Source organism: Strix uralensis, chromosome 7 (assembly GCF_047716275.1).
Source record: "Strix uralensis isolate ZFMK-TIS-50842 chromosome 7, bStrUra1, whole genome shotgun sequence".
NCBI classification, from domain to species: Eukaryota; Metazoa; Chordata; class Aves; order Strigiformes; family Strigidae; genus Strix; species Strix uralensis.
In genome coordinates, this window is record NC_133978.1 from 20,186,561 (window position 1) to 20,198,749 (window position 12,189).

Genomic DNA, 12,189 nt, shown 5'->3' on the forward strand with positions numbered 1-12,189 from the left:
TCCCCAAAACAATACAGAAAAGCCCAGAACAAAGCATGAAACAACATTTTCGGTGATCTGGGATGCACCAGACTTGCACAAGATGTGTTATATACAAAAGCCTAACCAACGCTAAGTCTTCTGCCAAGACTTCATTTTCCAATAAAAACAAAGTTGTTTTTGCCTTTAGAAATTAAGGTCATACAGACCTGCTGCTAGCATTGCTGACCAGAGTTATTCAGAACCTGGACAGTTCTTTAAATCCTGGGAACCGACTGGATAATTCATGAGGTCAGCCATTAAGCTCACAAAATTTTGGTTTTTAGACCCCCCAAAGCCCCACATTCATATCTAATCAGGAAATCTGTGCAAGGCAAACCTGATGCATTGTTCCAATGCTATCAGAGCAGTAAAGAGCATGTGGAGTCAGCCCCTGTGCTGCACAGCATTTCAAACTGTATAAATATCATGACAACCCTTCCACTGGCCAGCAAATGAGGGATTTGTATTACTAACTTGGACAAAACAGAGTTTGATTAAAACAAATACAGCAGACAGAAGATCAGGTTGTTGCTTGCAAGCATTAAGTGTGCTGAGGATGCAGCAGAGGGAAGGCCTGGCAGTTCAAAGAGAGACCAGTACAGCATTCCGACAGACCCAAGCACGGGCTGTTCAGAGGAGGCAATGTGAGCTTGGAGTCATACAGGAGCACAAACAGAGTCTTCTGTAGAAACTTGTCTTATGCAGTAAATGGACAAAATCATGGCACTGGACTCCCATTTTAAGACTCATCATATTTTGCCTGTTCAAGCAGACACTGCCAACAGATCCAATGCCCATTTTAGTTGCTAAACTCAGATACATTCCAGAACTTGTTCTTTGAGTGTTTCTCTAGTGATGGGATGACATATCAGGGAGATTTGGGAGAGCAAAGCATTGTGTTTCACTTGGGATCTAGAGAATGCGTGCATGAGATGGAAGTGAGGGGGAGGAGTAGAGAGTGGCAGTCACATGACACCTCAAGCTCTCAACCCCATAAACAAATCATAACCTATTCTGAATCACAGGAGCCTTATCCATGAAGGCCACTAATGGCCAATACCCAAGGCAGGGGTTAAGCCTCAAGGCTATTTCATGGGCATTGAATAAAACATGGGGCAGGGAGGGGGAAACCCTAGACAATGACTACTAAAGAATGTCTTCCTGAAACAAATGCTGGACAGTTGGCTCATTTGAGTAAAAAAATCCATAGTAAAGGGAATGATTTATTTATTAAACACCTTATCAGATTATATTTATAACTTGCTTATGGCCTATGTAGGTTTAGCAGAAATAGACTGCAAGCATATTTCAGCAGAACAACAAGCTTTTAAATAAAGAGAAAAATTAAAATAGTGAGAAAGAGCAAACACAAAACAGAAAACTTAATTCCCACCTATTACTTCAAACCAATTAACACGACAGTTGTGACTTTGTAAACACAGATTTATTTTTTTTTTAAAAGCCCTTCAATCATACTTACAGTATTTATCTGGATGCTGAAGTGTGGTATTGCAAGAGGCCTTTCTATACTACCTAGGTCCTAAGCCATCCACTGAGCTGGGGAATAAGTTTTATTCTTTTCTGTCACTAAGAGGGAAACATGAGGAGCTGAAAAGGTCTGGAAGTTCTCATGGGCTCCCTACTGTCCAGTCCCAGAACTGAGATGCTCTGCAGAGGGCAGCAGACTTTGTGGATCAAAGCATCCCACTACATGTGGGATTTGAGTTTCCTAGGCATTGTCAGGGGCACTAAAACCAGAGTTGGATGATACAAGCCTACAGAGTTTCCCTGTGGCTGCTTTGGATCCAAATTAGTTTGTCTCTCATCCAACTGTGAGACGCTGAACACGCCCATTCGCATGAGCCTCCAAAGCACAGTTCTGCACACTTTTCACAGGAGATGTACAGTCAGTAGCACGCACACTGCACAATTCTTTAACACAAATGTCTTTGTTAGACCTCAATGGCAGCAAGTTCCCTAGACAAATGCTTTTTGACAAGGGAATTTTTTTCTTCCCTCCACATGCTGCAAATGGGAGTTCTCAGTAAAAAGGAATCTCACAGCTTCTCTTCCAACACACTTAAGAAATCTCAATAGAGCTGTGGAAATAAAGTTTAAAGTGTTAAAGTATTTTCTGATTTTGAATACATTTGGATTTCACTCTTATATCCCATCAAGTAGTGTCCTACCATGATGAGAAAGCATTTGACAATCTTCCTTTTCCATGTTTTAAAAAACACTTTAATTACAGAAACTGGTGGGCAAGTTTGGCTTCTGCATCATAGACATTTTAATCAATACCAGCCTGAGCACTTTAAAAAGAAAAGATTAGAGCTGAAAAGCATAAGCCTATTAAAGGAAAAAAAAAATGGCTGCAAGACTACCAGAACAGCAGGGAAGTCTTGTAATGTGCCAAGAACCTGATGAAGCAAGATTAGATTGTGTGAAAGAAAAGGGGAACAGGTACTCAGCAGTTAAGAGATTATTTCCCTCCCCTTTTTAAAAAGCATTGTGAAATTACCCACTCTCTTGGGATATCAAGAAATGTATACTTTACAGAAAGTGAAGTTCCTGTAAGACATCACGTGTCTCAAATATCTAATTCAAATAAATCCTTCCACTAGAGTCTACAGGACTATTCATCCACTGCTAAGAAGGAAAGTATTAAACAAGGATCACACATAAAAAGCAAATAATAACATCATACAAAAGTGCAAAAGAAGCAAGTAGCACTTTCTGAAAGTCATAAAGCAAAGGATAAAAATAAAGCTAACAGGTGAACAAATATATTTGACTTTATCAGAGGACCTCCATGTCAAGAACTATGTTTTTCTCTAAATATCTGTCAAAAGAGTAGCTTAAAAAGCACAGAATTTCAGCTGCACAGAGGAGCACTCTCATGTGAATATTCCAATACTTATTTCTCAAGTGTTATCCTGAAGTTTCAGTCCTTTCTGTTCTGGTCACCCTCATATATACATGCCACAAGATACAGATGGTGGTGTCATCAGAATTGTGATACCATTGCTGCCTCAATGGGTATACCTAACTCCTTGTCTTGGTGCAACAGTAAAAACTCCAAAACAAAATATTAGCATGAACTCAACTTAATTTGGACTTTATTTTGCAGAATTTCTTGCCCAGTATTGAGTCCTTCAAGCTTGCCCTGAAGGTGAAATGCTCTGCACAGTACATAAATTATCTTCCTATCAGAAGACACAATCCACAGAAATCTCCTATATTAGGTAGGAACCAAGTATAAGCAGAGAACCCTAAGATTCTTTTTAAAGATTGTAAGCTTTTTTGAGCAGATCTTGCAGACATACACACTCCACCACCAAAACCACAGAGCTAAAATCAGGAACATGACAGTCTGAAAAATTCTGACAGAAAACTGTCAATATATTTGAAACTTACCACACATTATTCCCAAAGCTGTGCTAAATACTGCCATATAACCAAAGTAAAATGATGTTTGAAACAAGCCATACATCCTGAAAAAGAAAGATAGGAATTTATGCTAGGTATTTTCCTCAGTTTTTATCAGTAAACTTATTTGGCAATATGGTAACCTGATACTGAAGCAAGAAAACTACACTTACTTTGTCTTGAAAAAGTAGTAGTAAAAGGAGTACATGTAAACATAAATCGCAGTTGATGCCGCAGAAAGAAAGCTTGTCCATTGCCTGAAAGCAAACATGCATGTCCATCATATATCTAACCAAAAGGCTTCCCAAGAATATGCACAATGCACTAAAACCTTACCCTGAAAATAAAGCGTACTGATTCTACAGACTTACTTAACAACATCTACATGTTGTCTGCTGTGACAGAAGCTTCTATGGCAACAGCTACCACTGATACCAGGTGATGATCTGACTTCATATGCCTGTGTGCCTTGATATACTTTTTTTTCATATGTACATACAGGCATACACAGATGCACATACACACAGAAAGCTCCTGTACAGAAAGGATCCAAGAACTGGTTTTATTCCCTACAGCTAAAATCTGGACATGGGACACTTTGAAAAGACCCATCTAGACTGAAGAAACATTACTTTTCTAGAAAACTCCCACAATCTGGTTAACTATGAAAATAATGCAACACTTACCACCTGTAATCCTCTGCATTTAGCAGGAAATATGTACAAACGATAGTCACACAAACTGTCACAATGCAGAGGATAACCAGAACCAACATCATAAAGCCATAAACATAGTAGATCTTGTAAGCCCAGAATGAAGTAAAAATGAAATACCTGAAGAGAGTAAACAGAATATGCTGATGTATTGTAATTGAACTTAAATTATTATAATTTTTAATCAAATTGGCAAATAGCTGACATACTCACATTTCAATAAAAATTGATCCAAAAGGGAGGATTCCACCTAGGCAAACAATAACAGCTGGTTCCATGAACCTGAGAGATATTAAGGTTAGTTTAGGGACAATTTTAATCCTTCATTTATAAGTGTATTGAGACATATAACCAGATAATTAACATAGCACAGAGAATTATTTAAAAGGCATGCTAAGAACATTTTTGCCTCAGACCAGCATATTAGAAAGAAGATTCCCCCAAAGATGTCATGTGTATGGATAGAAGGAGGAGTTAGTCTTGGGGAATGCTGAAACAAAACATAAGGCTCATGCCTATCACCTACAGGCATAAGGTTAGGCATCTAAGCAGCCTTAAAGGCTACAGAAAGAATCTCTTTCGCCCAAAAAGGGCCTAAGCAATCAAGCCCCATAGCATCCACTACCCTCGAATGAAGGCAGGGAAAACTCAGCACTGTTGATGCCTACAAATACAGCAAAAAGCGCAAAGAAAATTTTGCAGGGTGATGGTTATATAATTAAGAACCAGTGTTTATTTTTAATGCTATACTGAGTCATGAGCATATGGCCAAAAATGAATACTCAGCTACCTGTCGATGATACTGTCACTTACTAAAGGTGACCTCTCTGCAGTACTTGCAATGACACCGAATCTACCTAGTAACCAGTGATTTAATTTGCAGTTTCTTTTATTATTTATAGGGAGACTTGTCTAAGTTGATGGTGTGCAATTTCATCATCTTCAAGAGAAGTATCTTATTTCTTTTTATCTGTCAGGCTGATCCATAAAAATCCATCAGATCCCCAAGATACAGGTCACACTATAAATCAAATCCTAGCATCTGAACTGCACAACCCACCACTAAGAAGAGACTAAGTGTGCTGCACTTCCTAGATATCATGGGTGTACATGTCTCAGTGCCCCCTTCACTTTGCCTGTTCCATTCCTCTGAACAGGGAAAGCAATAAAAATCTATTAAAAAATCCTCTGAGGATATTTTCATTTCCATAGCTTGCTGCTTCCATCTCAGAATTAAATTAATAGGCAAAAAAGACTGCATTCATGATTTTCCAAAAAAACTAAGTCTACTTTTTGAGACTAGGCACCCCTTTACATTCACTTCAAAAATAATGCAAGGCTTATTCACAATTCAAACCATACATCTGGAATGTTCTAGGCTTTGTGCCATCAACAAAAGTGCAAAATTGGGAACAGCATTGCAAGCTTCTCCCCACCATCACCCTGCAAATACGTCTCAGCTTGTACATGGAGACTATCAACAAGAACAGGTCTGCCTCCAAGGCACATTCAATCCTAAATCTGTAAGAGGCACTAACTAAAGAAGAAAGGTTTAGTTTCAAGATACCTAATACAACAATTGGGTTAGGACCATCCTTTTTACACAAGAGACTAAAGACCATTTCAGGCCAAACGTGAATCTGTGATCCAGGACTGTAAAATCTGATGCAACTATTAACCATGGTGTTTTAATTCAACAGAAAAATCATATTAAGGAAATGTCAGTAGAGCTGCTGTTCTAGACACAACTCATTTTTTTTTTTAAAAAAAGTTATTTCAGAAAAAATTTTAACGATCACACCTGAAAAGTAATTTTAAACATACTGAAATGAATACTTCTAGTTAATACTCATGCTTGTCTTTACCATTTTTTCTCTGGTATTGGACGAGGCACTGCATTGACACGACATGGAAAATTAGGCTGTCCTGACAGATTTCGGCCAAGAATTGTACCAACAAGGTTCAATGGAAGAATGACAAAGAAACAAATGCAGCACACTGCCACCTGTAAGCAAAAAATAAATAATAATTTTAAAAATCAGATATAAAATGGCAAAAGATAACTAACCCACTCTGTATATATTAGTCCTTAGTAGTTATTGCTGTAGAATCATACTCCTAGTTCTGAAGCATTAGTCAACATACATGTATTTTATCAAATGGAAGTACTTATTTCCTGAGAAACTTCCTAATAAACATTATTAAGTATATTTTCTTGCATCAGTTGAGACAACAGAACCATCTAATCATTATACTCAAAACATTGCACAGGAAAGAAATTGAAATCTTCATGGTACTTCATCACAGAAAATTTTGTCAGCTTCGCAAACTTTTGCGGAGCGTGCTATCCCTGGGAATGAACATTTAGCAGTTAGGCAGTTGCACACGAAGTTACAAGTGCTGGGTACAAAATTTTTAATCCAATCCAAATAAGAAACCCAGAGAAGAATTGCAAAGCTATGTCAAAATACTACCAATCAAAATTTTGGGTTCAATTTTCTCTATTATCCACAAGGTAATTAATAACACAGACTGCCAAAGACACAAGTAACCACTGGCATGCACAGATACGCAATTTAGAAGCACAATGGCCCTACTTAAATATAGAGATTAGGTTTATGCACAATGCAGCAAAGTCAAACCAACGTTCCAGCTCTTTTTAATGAAACAGCCTCCCTAAAATTTTACCATGAGTCATCTTTTTTCCAGTATATGTATGTAACTCTACTTTTGCTGTTCCTTGAAGGCAACATATTTTTATCTTCCAAAACAGGAAAATTTCAAATGTTTAACAAGACATTCTCTACTCCTAACTCTTTGGCACACAATGGATTAGCAATAGACAGTTTAACTTTTTGATACTGATAATTAAAGACAGAACAGTTGCCTGTAATGCAATAACCATAGTCCTGAATATTGACTCTGTGACAGTCTCTATGCAAACATATGAAAATACTGTCTTTTAAAAGCACTGTTGCCTGAGGCTCTGCGTACAACCTGGTGCTTCCTGAGCAAAGAAGCTATATTCCTCTTTCACTCCATCAGCACACAAAGTCCATGGCAGCAGATTAATCCAAAACAATGAACAGAGGACCAGATCTAAGAACCACACACTGACTTGTTTAAGAAGCACTTACTCCAGGATAAATAAAGGCTGTTCACATATGTTATATTTACAGAAATCTACTGCAAGCAGCTGAAAAGCAAGAACTGCTAGGCTTCATGAGATGAGAAACTGCACTACATCAGCTCAATACAAACTTAGCATTAAGTCAATCACACCAGTTTAAGGCAACATCTGTCAAAAGGTTATCCCTCTATTACTGACTTGTATATCATTACTAGCCTAGGCCAGATGTGAACAGAAAACGTTGTCTGGAGTTGGATAGAGCAAGCCTTCATGCTTCACAGAAGGGGTACAGTACACCAAACTGGTGGTCAACAAGCAGAAGCACTGTCCAGACTGCTCTGTATATCTTTGAGATTATTAAAGAACTGCATCACGAGCCACTAAAATATGAAGCTTTGGTGGTAAATAAATGGGGTTTGTGGGGCAGAGTTTTTGGTAGTGTGGGAGGGTGAGGGGGCTATAGCAGTGGCCCCTGTGAGAAGCTTCTCAAAAGCTCCCCCAGCTCCAAGTCAGACCCACCTCTGGCCAAGGCCGAGTCAATTAGTGAAGGTGGCCACACCTCTGCAATAACACATTAAGAAGCGAAACCTGAGAGAGGGTTGGGGACTTTGAGGACAAGTTACAAGAAGGACACCTATGGGAATACCGAGGTCAGTGAAAGGAAGGAGGAGGATGGCGGGGAACGTGTGCCAGAGCAGAGACCCTTCCTGTATCCTGTGGTGGGAGGGCAGGGCCGCCCCCCTCCTTCCCTCTGCCACCCATGGAGGCCACCAGAGAAGCAGAGAAGAATGCATCCTGTGGGGAGGATTCACGCCACAGAAACTTCGTGGAGGACTGTCTCCCGTGGGAGGGATGCCACGTGGAGCAGAGGGAAGAATGCAGAAAAGTGCTTCTCCATGCCCTGGAGGAAGCACCAGCGGACTGACTGCACCGACCAGCCCCTCCCCTGCCCCTGTGCCGCTGGGGGAGGAGGTAGAAATATTGGGAACAAACTGAGCCCGGGAAGAAGGGACGAGTGGGGGGAGGGTTGGTTTTTTTTTTTAAGATATGGTAACGCTTCTCACTGTCCCATTCTGTTTGATAAATGTAATTATCGTTAGTGTTTTGATTAAAGTGACATCCTTTTTCTTCCCCCAACGAGCCTGTCTTTTGCCTGTGACCATTAATAGGTGAGTGACACCACACCCACACCCATTCCTCCCCCCCCCCCGCCACCCCGAGTGAAGGCTGCGTGGTGCTCAGTTGCCCTCTGGGTTCAAACCACTACAATAAGGAAAAAATAGGTAGCATTTATACTTGCCAAAAATAAAGCAGATTCTACACAATTAATACATATTTAGTATCTCCCATTTATCTTCTTCCATTACTTGAAAACACAAGTAAGCAAGCATAGTGTCTTAAGCAGGACACTGAGGTTGCCTAAGAATAAATTACAGGAGAAGTATACAACGCACTCCCTTAATAGACGCAGATCCTGCCCTTGAGAACTGCTCAGTCTAAAAGAATGAGCAGACAAGAATTTTCAGAGAAAAATGTCAAGAAGTATTGAAAACGTTAAAGAAGATCACCTTGAGTGCTACATTTACTAAAATTCTGACCAAAAAAGCCCAGCTTGCTTGAGGTACAGTGGGTAGAAGAGCCATTCAAGAATTAAGGCCTGGACAGGATCCAAAGAATTTCCAAGCTGACCATATTGAAACTTATTTCTATTTGCAGGAAGAGCTTGCTCTGCTCTGCCTGCAAAGGACCACCAGGTGTGTTGGGTGGCCCCTGCCCATGGTGCTCTGTGGTGCTCTGGCAGATACTGAGGCAGAAAGCTCAGACACAGGCAGCATGAAAGGGCATCTGTACTGCTTATCCAACCACAACTGTCTTTTATAGCACAGTTATCAAGATGTCTGTAGCTTCATTTCTTGATCTTGGAAATTACCACTGACTGGGGATAGTGGTAGAAAGTAAATCCACTGCTTTACTGCAGAAAGCGACTGTCTCCGAACAGCCTTGGGTTCCAAGCTCACCTGCAACAAAACTTAATAGCTTGTAATTGTCTATCTTGCAAAACACATCTACCATAGGGAATCCACATGGAAAGAATATAACCTTGGACAAGGAACCAAACAAGGAACATCCAGGACTAATTACTGATTAGCTGGCAAACTCATCGATGAAAAAAGGCAGTCAGTAGCATCTCATTCTAGTGACACCAACTGCAGAGCTGAATGACTTCAAATCAGGTGGGCAAGGAGAAGGCCCAACTTTTTCCAGTAGGGCTTGGCTGTTGTGTTGTCTGGGAGACTGACTCAGCAGCAGCTTTGAAATCTAAAATGTTTATCTGCATAAAACAGGCTGAGACAGACCAAGATTCCTTGAATAATGGCTTCAGTAAGTACTGCCAACCTGTCCCCAGTACACTTGTAATTGGCATCCATCAGAAAATCTGAGTGCTCACGGTTTCGTTATCAGAGCAGTCAAAGCATGACTGATAATGGTGTAACACTTTCCATTCTATTAAGCATTTGGCTTGAAAAATGAACTGATTTCAGACAGAACAGCCAGCATCCTCAGTGAAATCTAGTAAGCAGCATTAGGTAAAGTCAACATTTTGTTGAACAATGAATTACCTGTCTTAATGCTATGCTATGTTCTGAGGACAGCTACAACTGAAATACAATTTTTTCCTTGTTTCCTGGAGCCATTCAGGAGTCTAAAATTATCTGAGATAATTCTGCAGAAGGTCCAACTAAGCAAGCAAGGATGGACCATAGTACAGGGTCAGGAATGCTTCCCACTTCCACCTGCCTCTGATAAGCTGTCCGAGTTGATAAAGATGTGAATGTTCTTTCTTCTGAGATAACCCCACGCTAGTGACAGCAACCTGCTGGTCTTAGTAGGTTGACCAACACAACCAGTACTGGTTAGAATCAGAACACACTGTGCTGACCTCAGTAGCATCTTCTTTCTTGCTTTCGACTTGCTGCCTGACTCCAAGGTAGTCTACCTGCTCAGATTGATGCCTGCTGAAAATTATTTTCTTCATTCTTGGCAGTAATAGTATTCTCTGGAGATAGCTGGCTTTTCTAGCTTCTGCTTTTTCAGGCATGTTCCTCTTAATTTCAGATCTGAGGTGAAGACACTGTCTCCCTCCCAAACTGAACAGGCAGTGCCTGTTGCCACAGATGACAAGGGCAGTGATGATGCAGGCTGGGCAATGTCTAAACCTAGAGAGTTCAAATCCAAACTGAAGCAAACACAGGGCACTGGGGTACACAAGTGTCTTAACTGAAAGAGAGAAGTTACAAGATTTCTGCCTCAAAGGTTTCAGAGAATGAGATTACAATGGCGAAAGCAGCTCAGGCACTTACTGGCCTCCATTTCACCATCACAGATGGTAAGAGGAAAGCAAGGCAGGATCAACACACATACATGCTCTGCCCTCCCACAGAAGCACCTCCCTACAGAGGTCACTGGTAACATACTAAAAAAAACCAAACCCCAGTAATAGCTCTTGCATGACAGGCAGAGATAAAGTTAGGTCTTCATGAGTCTTAAGAGAAGTATTACTGTAACATCAGCCAAGAGAAATTCAGAGAACAGTTTTAACTACCAATTCGGAAAACACAAATTATGCGGATGGGCCAATCTACTACATCTACAAATCCAGTTTTCCATACACATTCTCCATAATCCGTGTTACTGAAGACAAATTACATGAGTTTTTCTACCAAGCCAGTACATTAAAACATACTTATTTCATTTTGACTGTTGCATTTTTGTTGTATAAAATATCTTATATAATCACATGGTTTGTAGGTTTTAGTTGCCATAGAAGAGACTGTCAACCTCACCAAGCCTGTATTCTTTCTAACCCCTTTTTGTTTTGATGGGGAAAGAATATTCTACTGCCCTTGACTGAATATGCAGAATTCAGTTTTCCTTATTTGAAAGGAAACATTGTCAAGAGGAATATAATTTATGTTCCAGTGCCATGTGTTTCATATTTTCTGACAACTGTAGATTAAACTTCATTCAAAGGTGATAATTAAAATTTTTATGAGCATATCTAATATTAAACAGCTACTGGCAGGCTATGGTGCCTTGACTGCTTAATGCACAAGGGAGAAAAGCAATAAAAATTAACTGTCAAAGCAGCAGCTTGATCCTTCCTGTCAGCTACCAAAACTGCACTCTCAGTCATGAGACTATTCACCCCCCCATATAGGGGTTACTGAACCTGTACAGTGAAACGGTTTTCTGCGCATCATCTGGCCAAACATTATATAGAACAAGAAAAGAATAGAAGGCTTCAAAATAAAGTGTTACTAATTTTATTCCAGCTAAATTGTTAATCTAGGGTGCTGCTTTGGGTAATAAATTGAACTGTTGAAAATTTAGGCAGAAGCATTAAGTTGTGTCTATTTTCAGCAAAAATGAGGTTTTTGGCCAAGGGTTCCACAGTCACTTTCAAGCAATCTGAGGAAGCACCCTTGCTGAATGTACATAACTATATTTTTTTCTACTTTTAGCCAGGTGTATTTTCTTACCTGGGTATGAAAATTTTTGGTGCTACCGGGTCCTCCTTTTTCAGCAGCAGCCAATACACATAACAACTTAAAGCTGTCAGAGGGATGGCTGCAGCCTGGATTAAGCTATCTGTTGGAGGAAATACTTTTTTCTAGTTTAAACAAGGTATAAAAGATGCAAGCACTAGGGTCTCAATCAGTCTGTGCAACCTTATTTAAATTGTTAAAAATGTATACTGGAAACATTAGCTGCACAGGAAACTATTGCTCAAACAAAACAAAAATGGTACATCTTAAACAGTTTAATAGAAGCTGCATGGATTCTGCAGTCAGAATATTATATTAGACATGGTAGCCTTAATGGAAATCTTTAAAT

General features: G+C 39.8%; 1 protein-coding gene across 2 annotated transcripts in view; it reads right to left on the bottom strand.

Annotated features, from left to right (window-relative positions):
• The window catches only part of TM9SF3 (transmembrane 9 superfamily member 3), a 53,076-nt gene that overhangs the window by 4,310 nt on the left and 36,577 nt on the right, over nucleotides 1-12,189 (bottom strand). For both annotated transcript variants that reach the window (XM_074874770.1, XM_074874771.1), the window contains exons 10-14: nucleotides 6,029-6,168; nucleotides 4,377-4,445; nucleotides 4,137-4,283; nucleotides 3,624-3,707; nucleotides 3,439-3,515 (exon numbers count right to left, since the gene is read on the bottom strand). In XM_074874770.1, coding sequence (XP_074730871.1) covers nucleotides 3,439-3,515; nucleotides 3,624-3,707; nucleotides 4,137-4,283; nucleotides 4,377-4,445; nucleotides 6,029-6,168 — 517 coding nt within the window. The remainder of the gene's footprint in view (nucleotides 1-3,438; nucleotides 3,516-3,623; nucleotides 3,708-4,136; nucleotides 4,284-4,376; nucleotides 4,446-6,028; nucleotides 6,169-12,189) is intronic.